Source organism: Anas platyrhynchos, chromosome 13, assembly GCF_047663525.1.
Source record: "Anas platyrhynchos isolate ZD024472 breed Pekin duck chromosome 13, IASCAAS_PekinDuck_T2T, whole genome shotgun sequence".
Classification (NCBI taxonomy): domain Eukaryota; kingdom Metazoa; phylum Chordata; class Aves; order Anseriformes; family Anatidae; genus Anas; species Anas platyrhynchos.
The window spans coordinates 4,650,754-4,668,429 of NC_092599.1; the positions used below are offsets into that span (position 1 = coordinate 4,650,754).

Below are 17,676 nucleotides of genomic sequence, written 5' to 3' on the forward strand. Positions count from 1 at the left end.
GGGTGAGTCTGCCATGCAAGAAAACAGAGGGATGCTAAATTATTTCAGTATTTTGGGTCTTCTAAAAGCTACTGTTAAGTTGGGAGTAGCAAATGTGGAGACCAGTTCTTCTAGATGTAACGACACGTAGCTCAAATGGATGTTTGTGTTTGTAATCACGAAGATAGTTCTCAAAGAGAGCAAAAGCAATACAAGTGGCTTCTCTGGGACAGTGTGTCTGTGGTGCAGGTGAATAAACAGAGATACGTGTAGGAGAAATCAGTCTAAAAGGGAAGAGCTTTCCCATGGTATTTTGGCACCTCCCGAGGGTCGGCACCTTGCAGGAGTGAATGGGTCATGTCCGAATTTGGTGGGGTGGGCAGGGGTTTGGTGACCTGCCTGGAAAACCTGGAATTGTCATGATGGTCACCTGGGCCATCAGGCTTCCCATAAAGGGACCAGAAACGGGCATTTGGCATGGGGTCAGGCAGCAGGGCTCAGCAGCTTGCTCCCACGGCACCAGGACCAAGCGACAGGGCTGAAAACGTGGGAACAGGGCTCCAGGCAGCATCAGATGGCTCTCGGGCGTTGTGGAAAACCTCTGGGAGGTGCCGAGTGGGTGTCAGAGTCAGCCACGAGTCAGGCTGAGTGAGGGAAGCTGGGGCAGAAAGCCTGTAATGAGGGGGTGACGTGCTACCGGGGAGTGATAAACACAGGCTCATGGGGACGAGCTGCCTTTTAACATACATGATCACAGCATTAGTTGCTTCAGTGGTTTCTGATGTCTGCTCAAATAGAAGGCTTGATACCTCAGTTCTAGTCGGTTCTCTTTTTTTCAGTTTATAAAGTATTATTTATTATGATTTATTTGTATCCTTGGGACTATTCATTAAAGTGTTCTTCATGTTGTTAGAGAAATAAGAATGAGAACTGAACAAAGGGGATGATTATCAAGTTGAATTCTGATGTAGAGCAGCAAGACACCAAATGCTGCGTTGCTCGGTGGCAGAAATGCAAACCTCTCCACATCAATAGCGAGATCCACTTTGATACCCTAGCTTCAAGTACTGCCCCGCGAGTATATAACTCGGTATCTTTTGTCTAATCCAGAATGCTTTTCAACTTTTAGGAGGTATGACTTTAATAGTAATTTGTTGACAGATTAGCTACAGAGATTGCAAAGAGTTTATTTTGCAGAACTGGCAGGCTCGTATCAGTGTTCTCTCAAGGAAAAAAACACACATTGCTGTTTTGCAATTGCTTGCATTTATTGACAACCTGCGCTGAGCAGGCAGAATTGGAATGTTTGTATAATGTAAACCTATAGCTTGTCTGATGAAGTGTAGTGTACTCTTAGGTGGTGCATAGATTGCTTGATAAAAAGGGTTACAAGGTGACTGTGTTTATGACAAACTGGAACAGCAATAGAAATGCAACTGGTACAAGAAGGAAGTTTATATAAAGAATTGTAGGGAAGTTTCTTTTCTTCGCTTTTGTCTTTGAGCTGAACTGCACTGCAATTATGAAGTGTCGTTTTGAACTTTCAGAAGAGCTTAGACAAACACTGTTTTTGCTCTCTGTCCACAAAGTAAGGAAAGTTTTTTTCCTTGAAAAAAAAAAAAGATGGCATTACATACAATTTTTAGTGCATCCTGTTAGTATTTTTTATGCTTTTATTCAGTGAATGCATACAAATGAAAAATTCAGTGCTGTTCCTGTACAGGAGACAAAAAGAGCATTTCATAGACATCAAAAATCCGGGCTAGGTTCTGGTGTCTGTACCAAAGTCAACACTTTCTTCACGATTAGTCTCACCGACTGTAGTTGCAGCGTGTGTGGTATCAATGTGAAGATGTCACGGTTTGGCCCTTTTTAGCAGTAGATGTTCTGCGAAATGTTGAGCTGTGAAGTGTTAGATTGGAGAAAGCAAACTCCAGGGGGAATTTGTGGTTTCTTCAGATTTTGTTCATGTCCAAGGAGGAGGAGAATGTACGAGAAACAGAGGGTTTGGCGTATTGTTGAGAGGCTGCTTTAATTGGGTAGATCAAAAAGAAGATAAGCCTGGAAAGAATTCTGAATGTATCACAGTATAAATTAAAGTAATGCTATGATATTATTTTAAATAAGTTGCTGAGCTTCATCTTATTTCAAAAAACCCGTGGGGAAGGGTTACAAGCTGCATCAGGAGTTTTATGGTCCCATTGATCATGATGTGGACTTATCTCTTCAGAACAAAACTGCTAAACCAGATCCTAGATAAAGTCTTTGTTTCATATTGACATAACTGGGTTAGACCAAATTTGTTTGTTAGACTTTAAGGGAGCGTCCATGTTGAGTCATTTTGTCCAAAGAGACATAAAGCCTAATTATTAAACTGCTGTTGCTATCGAAGGAGCCATTTGGGAGGGTCGTTTAAACTGCATCCAGGTTATTGGGAAAGGGTCTGATTTTGTGTTGTAGCACACTGATAATCGATGATCCCAGCGTCGTGAAAAGACTGCTGCATTTGTGGGGCTTGTGCTGTTTCATCAGAGAACGTGAAAAAGAAGTTTATGCTCCTGGTAACTTGGTGTTTTTATCGTGCAGACTTTTCCCTCAAGTTCTCCGATCTCCCAACATTGAACAGAAGGTGACATGATGTCTTTTTAGTCATTCAAATCTAATAACTTTTAATCTGAAGGTTAAGTAGTGAGATATAAACTAAGAGATGATAATATCAATTTTATGTTCACTGAAGGGCACAATATACCTCTTTCTAGTAGAGGGAAAATTGTGCGTAAAATGTCTTTTGCTTTTCAATGGAAAAGCTGTGGCTCTGAGAGCTTAGGAATGAAGCTGCGCTGGAAAAATTAAATAAGTTTTAACGTAGGCTGGCTACCTTGCCTGGATTTTAGAATCAATGATTTTTTTCCTTAATAATTCAATTTTTAGATCTCTTGTCAATGAACCATGCTGAGAACATTCATGCGGCGTTCTCTATCCTCACTATTACTAATGCCTTTGTTATAACTACTTATTGACATCAACAAGCCTTGAATCTTCTCTAAGTGCTGAAGGGTAAGGGGAAACTACCACTTTGTTGCACTTGCTGAGATACATTTTTTTGCCTTGGTTTTGTTTTATTTTGCTTCTAAGGTCTTTTACAAATAACCGCATAAATCTTGAGTCCTCAGAGCACCTTGACATTGGCACCCAGGGCTCTGCAGTCGTGTGTGCGTGTACAAGCAGGTACCTGCAGAAGCCGGGCCCTTAGACATGAATCCACCTGGGTTATGTGCACATCCAAACCTTCAGACTGGGGATGTCTATTTCTGTATTTATTTATTTTTTTTTCTACAACAGTTGCTTTTACTGGTAACTTAAAGTCATGTAGTAATTGCTTAGGTTTCTGCGGGCTCTTTGAAGAGCTGTAGCTTCTGAAATATGTTTGCTGGTTTGTTTTTTAACCTTGCATCTCATGCAAAAAATCAGCAATGGTATGTTTGTTCCCAGCTGTTTTCGTAGGTGTGCTCCCTACCCCTGTATTTGCTTATGCTTACTCATAAGCAAAAAAGTTACACATTCAGGAGTTCTGTTTAGGGAAGCTGCACAAAGGAATGCTTCAAAGCTTTTAACCAGCACATGTGCCTGCTGAGAAAGACGTTTGGTAGACACCAGCTACAAATTAAAAGTCTATTTCTAATAATTGATGTTATTTAAATTATTGGAGGCTGTTCCTCCTCCACTGATCTTCAGGCTTAGGGGTTATCTAACAAGCAGTGCAACCAGCCCTGTGGTACGGCGAGCTTAAACAGCAGCGTGCCTCTTTCGGTGACAAGAAGACTTTAATTCGCACAAAACTTCCCTGTTGGGGCCGTGATGTCGCAAGATGCTGAGGCATGTGCCTAAATGCGGGCACATCGGTCGTCATAGTGAGGTCACCGGGTACGTCGCATGCCTGTAAACCCAGGAATGTGCTCGAGCACCTTGCTGAATTAAGGTTTAATTAATTGCCAACTAACAAGAAGTTGCACGCTTTGCTGGCATTTTAAAAGTAATTCAGCTTTATTTGGGAACATGAGTTGTGTGCAGGGGATTGCTCGGCAGTGCCTTACGAGCAGAACTGTGCTGATTTTCACTAGTGGGGCTGTTGGTTTTGGTGGAGTTTTGTCTGACTCAAATAGATTTAAATGAGAGCAGAATGAAGCGCCACGGTTCCCTCTGTTCCGTTCTTTATCCTGTGGAGCTTCAGTGGGTATCACAGCAAGTGAAAAGAATATCAGCAGTGCTGCTGTAATTTATAACAGCAATGTTGTAAATAAAGATTGGGATTCAAAGGAAAACGCAAAACTCGTGAATACTCTTCATGAGTTTATTTAACTGCATAGCACCCCATTAATTAAAAAAAATTAGCAGAAGGTAATTTTTGGATGCTGAGTGTAAACAGCGACATTCTCTAATGACAGTTTTGCAGGATGAGTGTTGCTTGTTTTGTTGCTTCGTTCTGCATTTGTTAGCCAGGCTCACTGCATTTTCAAAACAAAATGTATTTGCAACCTGTTTTAAATAGTGCAAATATCCCCTTTTTTCCCCTATAAAAGCCATGTATTGTATCTGTAGAGTGTCTGTAAAGTCAGTGTCATGTGTCAGACATTTCTGAAGCCTGGGGCCAGTGCCAGCTTTATTACAAGTTGGGGTTTTCAATTTATTTTTAATCATATTTCTTCTTTTTCTTTTAAGATTTTTTTTCTGGGCTCCTGCAAGTAAGGCTTGTAAAGAGAAGGCAGGGGAGAGTTTGGGTATTTAATCTATCTGGCAACGTGTTGCAAAACTCATCAGCACAATCCTCCCGTTCGCCCCCAGCCCTCGGCGGCGGTGCATGCTCTCAGGCACATGGAGGAGAGTGATGCAAGACGTGGGTATAATTTCTCGTGTTCTGTGTGCTGACACGATCTTGATTCTCATTTAGTGATCGTAAAGGGTTGAGGGCTGGGATTGTTACAGGCAGGAACATCGCCGGACATACGGGTGCTCAGAAGACGCTTGCATGCTTGGAGATGGGTTAGTTTTGCTTGATAAAGAATTGTATTTCCCATTTTGGGTAGCCTCCTTTGATCAAGCTTCAAGGCTGAACTAATTCTTAGGGGCTTGTTTTGGGCCTTCCTACCCTATTAGAGGAAATAAGCATGCTTTTGAAAGGATTTTGTTCTTTTCTAGCAAGAGACATCATTATTGAGGGGCAGGACACAAATGTTTCAAATTTGGAGATGCAGAGCAAGGTCACAGTTTGCCTCCAGAATCTGAAGTAATCAGGATTTTATTTCAGATAAAACCTCTGGGGCTGATACTTAAAAAACACAACTTTTAACTGGCATTACGCAATTTGCTATGGGTTGCTTAGCCAAATATTTGTGTATGGGGTTTTTTTCTTTCTTTTTTTTTTTTTTTTTTTTTTCAAAGACTTGCCAAAGTTCAGGTGGGATTTCAGGCTTTAACAAACTCTACCTGGAAATTAAATGCAGGAAAGGAAGGGCAAAAAAGTCTTGCCTGCTTGAATTAAAGTGATCACAAGCTAAAGGAATGTGGTAGTTGTTAATGCGGTCGGATGAAGTTTTCCTTTAAATTTCCTTTTTGTTATCACTGTTAGCAAAAAAAAAAAAAAAAAAAAGCCAGGAAAGAGCTAGCATAATGCAGTAGGACCACTGACTGTCTGACACTCCTGCTTTTTACTCCTGATTTTAATAATCAGGCAGGTGTGTGCTAAAAAACTGGGAGGCTCCGAAGGCAGAGGGTGGCTCGTCCCTGGCACCTGGTGCCATCCTTACCCAGCAGCAGCCCCACGCCTCTGGGCTTTGGCTGCTCTCGCAGGTACGAAGCTATAGGGCACTTGTGTTTTTAAACCATCATCATTTCAGAGTTTTGTTTCCACATAATTAAGTGATTCATTGGAGGAGAAAGGTCAGATAGACACATGGAAGGATAAATGGGGCTGGTTGGGGAGCAGTGGGACCCAGTGGCCTGCGGGAACAGCGAGAAATAAAACGGGATGGAGATCTTGTGCATGGCAGAGCTTCTGTAGGTGGTCTCAGCAGTCCCCAGGAGACTTTTTCTGGTGTCTACTTAAAGGGTGTGTTGGATACAAATTTGATCTTTCCTAGGAAAAGCTCTGTTTGGGGTAGAGCTGCTGCTGTGGTACAACAAAGTAATGGTATACATTGTGTACCTGCTCATTCTGTGCCAGTCCTCCTCTTACAGCTCAGAGAAAGACAGGTGTGCATGGACAGCATCTGCTGGAGACTGTGTTGAAAAGCCTACAACATTTGTGACAACGAGGCTGGATAAGGCCCTGCTCTCTGTGTCCTTACTAATCATACCCTCGCTGGCTCTGCAGGTGCAGTGTTTTACTTGGTAGGTTTCGTCCTGCGGTGCATAAAACCTCCCACCGGCCGGCAGAGCTGGCCGTGGCACTGGGCTGGGGGTGAAATGCTTTCTGTGCAGTCCCAGGGAGCAGTCCTTGCAGCCCAGCCCCATAACCCTGCCTTCTCCTGCCCGCCTATCCAGAATTACTCTCCCTGGGTAGGTGTGCTGGTTTCTTCCCAGCCGTCCTTCCAGACTTGTTACTTGGGTAGCAGAAGCTGAGGGAAAACGGGCTGCTTCCCCTAGCTCCAGTGCTATATTACAGGTCCTAAAGAAAAACCCTCCAAGCCAGTAAACAACAAAAAGCAGGCTTATCTTTTATGGTGTTCCTGAAACAAATGTAGGGTTATAACAGTAAAGCAGGTTTTATTAAATCTAGGCGTGAATCCATATCGAAGAACTAATCCACTGCCTCCTTTCGGTTTCTTGTCTTTTTAATTAGTGCTGGCAATGGGATTGTTAGCTTTTAGGGTACGGTAAATACGAGCCTGTTAATATTATTGAACGCAACACTCAGCAAGGTGCAGGCAGGGCTGGTAACTGTCGGTATTTTATGGAGAAGCTAAAAGCAGGCTGTTTGCTGTCTGACAAATCTTCCTTTATGGTGCAGAGGTGACACCCCGATGGCTTGATGTCCCCTGGCACGTGGAGCATCCATCCTGGGTGGGTGGCACAGGACCCCCTGTGCACCAGCCCAGCCTCACCCGGCAGGCCTGAGCCCCTTTCGCCCAGAGTGGCAAGGTTTGGGAAGTTGAAATAGTTCTTCCTTTTCCTTGAGAACTGATTCACCAATTCCTGCAGTTAGTGAGGAGGCTTTTTGAAGTGTTTTACACTTGGTTCCAGCCTTTTAACTTGGGCAAGGACTGGATTATAGGGGTTTAGCAGCGATTAGCTCTGTTTACAGTATTTTCTTTGCTCTGAAAGGTATGGTGTTTGCTTTGCAGAGGGGCTTTATTTTTCAGAGTTCCCGTTGACCACCTGCTTTTTTTTCTTAATTGATTACAAGGAAAATTGCTCGGCATAATAAAGGAAAGATATGGTCTACCAAGGCTGTGTCATAAGGCCTGCATGTCAAAGATTCATCAAGTGCGAGCAGAAATATGGGCCTCTTCCTGGGGGCAGGGAAGTGTGTGCTGTGTTCCCCTCTGGGGATCCTTCCCAGGGCACCGAGAGCCCACGGCAGGAACTGTCCCAGCAGTGGCTGACGGCCTCGCTGGGGGCAGTGGCGACATCTCAAATCAGGGCAGGGCTTCCATCAGGATGCTTCTTCCCAATGCCTGACCAAATGCTTATCCTGCAGGTAAACCCTCTGACCTCCTGTGGAGCCTGGAACAGGCCTGTGAGCAGGTCATCTCCTTCCTCTTCACAGCAGCCTGTTTCATATCACAGCATCTGAATGCTGTTTGTGCTCTCCACCTCCTCAGAACCTCAGCAGTCCTAGCTCTGACCGTGTAACTTGTATTTTCCAGACCTGTGATCGTTCTGGTCACTGTCCTCTGGGCTCTGCAGGCAGTCTGTGTTCCTCTTGACTTGTGGTGCTCAGATGACACGATCCTGCAGCTGACATCTTGCTGCAACAAGTGGAGACAACAAATTTCCCGGTGCCTGACTTGCAGGCGATGCTCCTGTTTATGCCTCTGACTGTGGTGCATGCTATTTTTGCAGCAGCATGACCCCGTTAACTCATGTTCAACTTGTGATCCACTGTAATCCCTAGACTTCTTTTTTCCTGAAGAAGTGCTGTGTAATTAGTTGTTTTCCTTGCTGCATTTGCAAAGTTTGGGTATTCCAGCTGAATTGCAGCGCCGTAGATTCATCTTTACTAAGTGCCATCCCATTTTTTACCGACAGTTACTCCTCTTTCTCTACTTTGTCCTGGATCATCAGCCAGCCAGCACTTTGCTTCCAGGCTCTTTGCAGCTATTGCATGGATTAACTACACTAAGGAAAACTGAGATTGTAGGAATTTTATTAACTATGTAGCCCGTCCCACCCAAACTTCAAGCAGTTGCAAACAAGAAGCGTTTGCAGGGACTCAAAAAATCTAAAACTCGAGATCTGAGTTACCAGGTTCTCCTGGTGGCAGCTCAAACAGGATTTGGGTAAAAGGCATGCATCAGGAGGGATGTGCCCGGAGAGCCCTCACAGTAACCCATCCCTCTTTCTTCTACATGTGTGTCTATCTCATTTCATCGATTGGTTCTTCCAGAAGCACGATCTTAGCCCAAGGAAGTCTCTCTTCTGTTGTTTTCAGGCCAGAATCTGGTCTCAGCTGTCTATCTTTACCACACATCATGTCCCTCCATCTTCCCCGTCTTGTATCAGATTGTCCTTGGAGCAAAAGATGAGCAAATGAGTGTGTCTTCCCGTTTAATTGCATATGTCAATGATAAATCTTCTGAGAAGACTCGAGCCACATGTTTCTGGGTTAGGCTGCCTCTCCGTCTGCATCCTGCTCCCTGTCCTTCGGCAGCCGCTAAAATCTGAAGGACAGAGCAGGAGTAAAGGTGCGCGGGTGCTTAAAAACCCATTTCGTGTTCAGAGCACAGAGGCCAGGCAGAACCCCCCAACAACAACTGCCATAACCCTGCCTCTGTCGTTTGGAGGCCACCGCTCCTGCCTTTGCCAAGTCTCTGTCGTCCACAAGACAAGACATCTGCAGTGCATTTGTTTAGAGCAGGGAGATGACAGGCGCTGAAACAGATGTTGGAAAACAGAGCAGCGAAAGGCCTGCGCTGAGCGAGGAGCCCGTCGGGTCTGAGCTGTTTGATGCTGATGGCAGCGTGAGCTGACTGCTGCTGCAGAGCAGGGACATCCCTCAGGTAGGAGATGTGCTTGGCCAACACGTGGGGCTCCTTTGTCACCGTGCCTTTTCAGGTGTGCCTGGGGAGAGCACAGGGAACAGGATCATCGCTCAGCCCCCCTTGGATGGGTAAATGCTCTTGTTTCTCCGGGCTGAATTGATTCCTAGTTAGGGCCTGAACCATTGGAAAGCATCAAGAGCATGGCTCGGCATCCGACAGCCAGGATCACTCATTAGTTTGAATGAAAAGCCCCCGTGCAAGCGTTATCAAAGCTGCGGAGAGCTTTGTCGTGATCAGCATAAAACAATGTTCCACCTGGAACCTCTGCACCACGTTGCCATGTAAAAGCAGCTAATGTCCTGTGATCCTTGGTGTATGAAGCCGGTCAGGTTTATCACGAGCCAACAAATTGTGCTTTGACAGCAAAGAATCCCTCTCGTACCTGCTCTCGTGTTCCCTAAGACCAGCTTTTCACCTTCTCTGCTCTTGTCTTTGGGAGCTGATCTCCTCGCGCTGGGAAGATGCAGCTGGTGTTAAACGAGCTCGTGGGGCTGGGGCCGTTTTCCTGTTGGTAACCTCGGGCAGGAGGCAGACTTGCTGAATGAGGGACCCCAACTTCAGTTCTTTCAGTCTCGTTGACAGGAGGTGCATGGAAAACCAGCCCCTACCCGAGGTAAAAATCCTCCTGCGTGGTGGGCAGGGGCTGCCCTCCAGGAGCAGTGTGGGATCGCGGTGTCTAAACAAAGCCACAGCAGCTTTTCAGGAAATCTCTGGCATGCTATCCTGTAATGTGACACGGCTTTTTTTAGTGACACAGCAGCTAGCCGTTGAAGGATTGATCATCTTTCTTGGAGAGGAACGCCAGTTTGTTCCTCTCAAGCCCCTTGAAACCTTCCTATTGAGGATCAGCAGAAGGCCGACCACTGGCTCATGGTGCTGGCGAGGTCCTTTAAGGCCAGAGACACTCAGGGCAAAGCAACCTCCAGGACGGTGCTGGAGGAAATACTCGCGTGTGTTGCAGATACACGACAGAATCCTTTGTGTAGACGTTTCTTTAGATTTATGCTCCAAGCATCTCGTTCGGTCCTTGCCATATTTCTGACAGCAATGCTCCCCGTGCAGCCGGTCGAGGTGGTGGTTGCATCGCAGTCGTGTGTCATTGCTGTGCCTCCAGAAGCCCCTCAGGATCTGGAATGCCAAGGCCACAAGTGCTGCCCCTTCCTCCAGGGTTAAGAGGCGTTGAGGCCCCACACTTGGTGCTTTTCCAGACCAGGAGGGGCTCAAGTGCCCTGGTGCACCCCAGGCTTGCAGTGCTGGAGGGTTCAGCAGCACGCCCATCACACCTGCATGGCACTGCTGGTCCTTGCCTTGCATCCAGAGACCACGCGACCACCGCTGCCTTCACTAAGGGGAGCAGGACAGCATTCTCCAGGCTATCGGAGCTGCTGGCAGCTGTGCTATCTGCTAATGAAAGATTGTTCAGCACAATCACATTTTCATCTTATCCTGGTAGAAGGAAGGAAGGGATATGTGCCTCTTCTTCTAGTCTGTTTTTCTCCATCTGATTTTTCTTTTGTGATGTTACAGGGACAGGCAGTAGGCAGCGACCTTGAAAATCATTACCACCATGCCCCGGTCTTCACAGGGACTTGAACCATTTACCTAAAGCGTTTTATGAAAGGGCTGGCTCCCATATGTTTGGGTGAAAATCACCGGACTGTGCTGAGCCTCCTTATATCATTCCTGTTTATCCAAGAGGATGAAAGGCGGAATGATGCAGGACACCTGGAGGGATGAAGGGAAGGAGAGCTCCTCTGCGCCTGTCCCACAGATTCCTTACCTGCCCAGGTCTTGCTGAGCTGCAGATGGACTGCAAAGTTTTCTGCCCAGCCAGAAGAGCCAACGGGCTCCTCTTCTGCCCCCTGCAGCTGCTGCCACCTGCAGAGGCCAGGAGCTGTGTGGACAAATGTTGTTTTCAGGAAGGCTCGGCTGATAGCATCATTTCACAGCTGGCACACAGGGCACTGCGTGTCCCGTCCAGCCGCTTCCACTCCCTCCCCAGATGGGCTTCAGGTCTCTGAAACCACACAGATGTCGTGCAAGTTAACATCTGCCTGGATTTTGAGCTGAACATAGGAGTGGAGGGAAGTAGGGTGTGTAAGGATGGATTTGCTCCTCAAAAATGGGTAAAGAGTGAGCAATTTATTAGGTGTAAAAGACCTGTTGTTATTTAGAAGTGCATTTAGTGTTATTAGAAGCTGGCTTTTGGTGCCTCTCAGGTCATCCTGCAGAGCTAGCTTTGGCCTCAGCCTTGTTTCACTTTCCTAGGCTTGGATTTCCCCTGTAGCTGTTCTTCCCCACGCTGTGCAGCGGCTCATCAGGGGAGTAGGTGGGACCCCAATTCTCCGCGCCCGTGCCCGGCGGTGGCCCAGGGAAGGCAGAGGGAAGATTTAGGGGTTTTACCACAGTAACTGAAAGCACTGAGTGTCTTGGCTCGTGTGTTTCTTTAGATGAAGCAAAGGGAGAAACCTCCCAGAGTTGGTAACGCAGCACATTCAGGGAGAGCAGTTTTCTGCCCAGGTCCGAGCAGATCGAGTTGGAAGAGGTCAGCGCTGTGCCCCCTTTGAGCAGCGTTTGTTTGGGCCTTAAAACGAGAGATGCGGTGAGCTTGTTACACTGGGAAATATTAATACATAATTGATCAATAGTAGAAAAGGACCCTCCCTGTAAATAAACTTCAGTGTAATTAATAGCTCCGTCTTTTCAGTGGCGTGCACGCAAACGAAGCCAGGGATGCAATTAATGTGTCGGGAGCCTGAAGGACATCTGCAGATAAGGGTTAAACAGTCTATTGAAGCTGAACTTGTGAACCTGGTGCAACTGCTAGACTTGTTTGTTTCAATAAAACTTTTGTCTCTGCTGTGTACATATTTTACAGCATGTGTCTCTCATTCTGCAGGAAACACTTAAAGTCAGGTTTTTAATATAATGTTGGTAGCAAAGTATGAAGGACAGAGGAGGTAACAGAGAAGGCAAGTTGCTAATGCAAAAGCAGTGTACTGAAAGTCACTTTTATTTCTTATTTATAATCTACATGCACACTCTGGATAATAGATGACAACGCTCATTCAGTACTTTAACTTCAAAGCAGAGAGAAGGCATGGATGACAGAGCTGGGAGCTGGAACACAAAGGTACTAACAACAAGAGGAAAAATGCCTGTTTACTGGATTGCATTTGTTAGCACGCTGTCTTCAGATATTGTTCCCCCAGGAATAGTGAGAATATGTGCTGCACGAACAATGATTTAACATCTGAAAATGGTACTTAAAGAGTTTTCTGTCTGGTAGTAATGTGATGAAGGCTTCTGAATGGAACCTGGGGACTTCATTTCTTCTATTTATCTATATGTCTCTCTGGTTTTAGTCAGCGGTAATTGCATATTTAACCCCTTAAATAGGTTTAACCCTCTCAGCACCAACTTTTTTTTTTTTTTTTTTGATCTCATGTCTGCTTTTGTTACACTACAGCTGTGCTGCCTGCATTCCTTGCCAAAAAATCAGAAAGACAAAAGGGATTTTGGAGAAGTCGTGGCCAGGGAAGTGCATCGAGAATAATGCCAGGCTCCACCTCTGTTGCTCCCTTTTCCTCTTCTTCCTTTTTTAAGGAAAGCAGTAGATAATAGCAACCGAGGAAAGTGTTTTAATGGGATTCAGTACAGCTGGGAGCCTTATAGCGGAGAATGAGAGCAAGAAAGAGAGCCGTAATGAGGGGGGAAGTAGCAGATAGGGCAGTAAATCAACAGTATAAATTTGCTGCTTACTTCAGCACTCTACTTCTTTGCATCTTTCTCAATTAGCACTTGTTCTGGGGGGCTTGCTTAATAGCTTATGTGAAACAAATATTAACATAAATTGTTTAATTATATCAAAATCTCGAATTCCTCCAAGACGAAAAATTGTTTTTAGCTATGAGTACATCTGCAATAAAACACTATCTAGTTAAAGTAAACGAGCTCTAAGGAAAGCCATAAGATTGTAGCCGAGCTACTTTTACAGTTTATTTTCATGGTATTTAAATTATGATACCAGTGGGTATTTTTAATTAGTGCCTCTTTAAAGTGTGCACTTGTCTACATAAGCCATTTTGGCAAATTTGACTCATTCATACAGTGGTTGCTGTAAAAGAGGCCAGCACAGCCTGCAGGAATTGGAATTAAAAGTTTCTGCAAGCTGTTGTCGACATGACCACATCTCATTAACTTAAAAAATGGAGATTATTTGCCTGAAAGCTTGATTTGACTAACAGTAATCAAATATTAGACTCAGTGGAGAAGGAGGAGGGAAAAAACAGCTTCGCTGTTGTGATCTATATCCTTAAGTGTTGTTTGGTTCACTTTAAATAGCGATGTCATATTTCTGCTGTGACAAACATAACAGGGGAAAAAATAATAAGACATATGGCTTTGTGAATAATCCAGGGTTAGTTCTATTTTACATTCTGACACAACTATTTACCAAGTTTACCGAAGATAAATATAATTTCTCTGATGATTCCAACATTAAGAAGTCAGAATTAATTATCCTGAGTAGTTTGGACTGAATTATCGAAGTTTAAATACTGGAAATTGCTTATATCTCATGATGATCTTTATCAGCTGTTAAATAGGCATGAACCTTAAATTTGTACCCTGGAATCATTTAATTGTTTGAACAAAATCCATGAGGAGGTAGGCTGCAAAATTTTGCATAAAATCAACCGAAATAGAGAAGCGCCTTTCTTATCTTGTGAATCCTTTGAGTGGCTTGTTACATGAAATAGCCGAGGACAAAAAAGCAACAATTAAGGTACGGGAGGAGGAAAATCCAAATAGCTGGTGCTCGGGAGGGTTGTAGAGTCAGAATTGGGCATTATGTGCCGGTGTGTTTTCCTGCTAAGCAAAGGACAATGTCATACCTAGATGGAAGCTGTGGCACACGTTATTAAAAAAAGGGGGCAGTTAAACAAAAGAAGATAAAGTCTTGTGCCTTTTTATGTCTTTGAACTGAGAACATGTGCTGCATTTTACTAAAGGAACATGAGCCTTGAATGTAAGTAACTGGTTTTTGCATTAGGTACTCCCTGGAGGTAGCAGAAAAATATCATGTCCCTGCATGAAATGCGAATGTGAAATCTACCAGAAAGAAATATTTATGACCATTTTATGCTTGATTAGACTTGGATGACATCTGTTAGAAGACAGGGACTGGACAAAGAGAGAGACGCTCGGGGGCAAATGTTAACAGAGTTGTTTAGATGATGCTGGGGCAGGAGCGTCCATTTACTGCCAGGCAAAACATAGGAATTGTGTTAGCGAGAGTGCAGCTGACAAGAATTCGCTGTGATGGAGACACTGTAAACTGACTGGCTGCAATAGTAAAATGCAGCTGTTGATATTCACCGCACTGCCACGATTTATGGGCAGGTATCTGGGCTAAACACAGATACTGTAACTTCCAGGGAGCAGATGCATTAACAAAGTTATATAAATGTGAGTCAGCTATAAAAAATCGACATCTTCACTTTTTCAAGTTGTTATTCCACCAGGCTGCACATAGACTTGGAAGGACTTTCCAAGAAAAAAAAAGAAAAAAAGCCGGATTTTCTTTTTATTTTCTTGAAGCCTCTGCAGAACAGACTGCTCCGAAGCAATCAACCTGGTTGTTTACTTTCCCCTCCCAGCTTTATCGCTGGGGCTTTTCCCCATGCCAGCTCGGATCCTGCTCTTTTCCCAGTGAAAATCCTGGGTCCTGTGCTGCTGCTGCCCCAACCGGGGGCACCGAGCTCGCCGCCAAAAGCAGCGCGGGTGCCAGCACCGAGCCCTCGCTGCTGATGTAAATCTTTAACTAAAAAGTTGGACAATTAATCAATTGTTAGCCTTTATGTGTTTTTAATGTTCGGCTGTTGTTTACCATCTCTGCAGCAAAGGGTTTTATGGCTGGAGGTACAAACACTCGCGTCGCTCTGGGTCTTTTCCCAGCTTTCTTTTCCTGTAAATTTTCTCTGTCTGGAATGCTTATGGGAAATGTTATTTTGTTTTTGTTTGCAACAGCTCTGTTGTTTTGATTTTGTCTGAGTGGTATGGAAAACAGTACGTCACTTGGAGTGGGTGTTTTGTCTATTGGCCATTTGGCTATTGCACATATATTTCTCATACTTACTACATGATGACAAGGGAACCCAAATGGCATAATTTTCCAGTTGATTTTTGCTTTCCAGTTTAATAATAGTGAAAGGAAAACAAAGTTAATAGATATAGCAGTTTTGATCCTGCTCACACGCTGATAGATGCCTTTGGATTTTTTTTTTCCCTGTGGTTAGGGATCTATTTAGACAAAGGTCAGATTAATGCATATATCAGTTTCTATAATAAACTGCACGAGGATTATGTTACCCATTTTGCATACAGTTGTGGAAAACTGTAATTTAAGTACCCAAGCCCATAAAAGGGTAATAAACAACTTCAGTATCATCAATATGATTAGTTTAGGGTACTTTTTACTGATTGTGAGGCAGTGCATAACAGAAGTGGTAGCAGCAGATGCCTTTTAATTGAAAAATGATCTGAAATAAATTTTGCACTTGAAAAGAGAACACAGCCTTCCTCATATAACTGTTTAGCCAGAGAGATTTGAGTGTAAGATACACCGATTCTTGCCTAGTATTTACCATGTTGGGGAGAGAATACTGAAAGGCTACAGAATGCAGCTTTAAGACCAGATAATTTTTATGTATAGTACAGAAATATAAAATGGAAAGTATGATTAATTTTTCAATTTCTCTCTGCAGATATCTAATAATTGTGCCCATGGACTGCCAAAGGCTCCCATTAAAGATTTAAAATGCAAAGAAAGGTAGAATCAAAAAGATGGTATTTTGGATTAAATAATGTAAAATAACTGTAGGGCAATAGCAAAGTGAAAAGCTATTGGCAAAATAAAAGCATGGTGTCAACTATCCTTGAGATAGACTTGAACATTTGCACATTCACGTTTGTATTTTTGTAGCTAGGATTTTAACCAAAACGCCCACCAAAGAAACAAACAAACAAAAAACCCTTAAAGGTTGCTTAAGCCAGCTGTCATTTTAAAATACACTTTCAGGCATTCAGGTTTTGCTATGCTTGTCCACAGCAGAGTGATGAAAAATGCAGTATGGGATCGTGTGCTATAAAAATGAACATCGATACAGTGGCGAGGGCTCAAATCTGTTGTCCATCATTTAAGAATATGGTATCAAAGTCCATGGCATAATGTTGCTTTCATTCAGTACCAACAGATACAGGGTGGCCAGAAAGCATTTTGCAACAGCTCCTTGGGAATGTGCTGTTTTTCTCAGCCTCAGAAAAAGGGATGCTGCAGCCCTAGTATATAGAGGCTGTCAGAAAGGTCCAGCTGGACTTTTCCTCCTTTTTCTGTACTGTCTTTATCACTTTGCTCAGTTCCACATAATAACATCTTCATCTGAGATTGCTGTGGCACAGGGGAACTGCATTTGTTGATCAAATTTGGCTGGATAACACTGTGATCTCGTATCCTGAAGTGCGGAGATGTGCCTGGAATACGCAAGCATAAAGCTGGCCCCTTGATTGATTGATTCTGCCTGTCACAGAACAAGATAACTGGATCAGTAAATACCCTGTGCACTTCAACTTCATCTACACAATCAAAAGTGAGGGCATCATGGGGCTGCAAAGCACCGAGGCATGATGGGAATATCTACATTGCAGAGCGATAGCCAGGAACTTGCAAAAAGAGAGGAAGGGAAGGGAAAAAAAATTTTTTCCTGTGTGTTTGTACACGGAGAGCAGTGAAAAGCGCATTAATTTCTGTGTGTTTGCAGTGTGTCTGTCTCTCCATGGATTTATTTCAGCTTCACGTTGGTGTAACGCCGCTGCTGTTGCTGGTGGTGCTAAGCCAGCAGAAGGCAGGAGTAAAACAGATGAATCAGACTCCGGATATTTCAGGGAACGCGTGTTATTTGGGGTCTCTTGTACGAAGGTGGCGTTTTATCGGGGAAAGTCTAATTAAGTTACGCAACGAGCCGAGGCCGTGTGCTGCTTTGGCAGCTCCTGGCGCGGTTCTGCCCCATGTCCCAAATTCCAGCCGCCACCCAGCCTGCTTCATGCGGGAATTCACATTGCATTTGAAATGACAATTAGGAGCAGAGGCACCAAAAATAAAAGGATAATGATGACAGGTGGCAACATTTAAATTAAAAGGCCACGTTTTTATGCAGAATATGAGCAAAGCAGGCAGGTTTCTCAGAGATCGGTTGTGTTTTTCAAGGAGGGGCTAGAAAATATGTGCCGGAACACAATTTTGAGATATTCTGAAGCTCGTTGCTGCCCTTCAGAAGCGGGTGTGCGTGCTAAGGGCTGCTGATAAGGCCAATAGTCCAGCCATGCCATGTCTCTCTGCCAGCTGCTCCTATATCCCATCCCATCAATGAAATGGGAT

At 44.2% G+C, this 17,676-nt stretch overlaps 1 protein-coding gene across 23 annotated transcripts in view; it reads left to right on the forward strand.

The window, feature by feature from the left end:
- Positions 1–17,676, forward strand: part of FOXP1 (forkhead box P1) — a 364,496-nt gene that overhangs the window by 208,563 nt on the left and 138,257 nt on the right. The window contains exon 1 of one of the 23 annotated variants that reach the window (XM_072044471.1): positions 12,325–12,372. The exons of the other annotated variants lie outside the window; for them this stretch is intronic. Coding sequence (XP_071900572.1) covers positions 12,340–12,372 — 33 coding nt within the window. The 5' untranslated portion in view covers positions 12,325–12,339. Of the gene's footprint in view, positions 1–12,324; positions 12,373–17,676 lie in introns of those variants that run through there. 23 annotated transcript variants of the gene reach the window in all.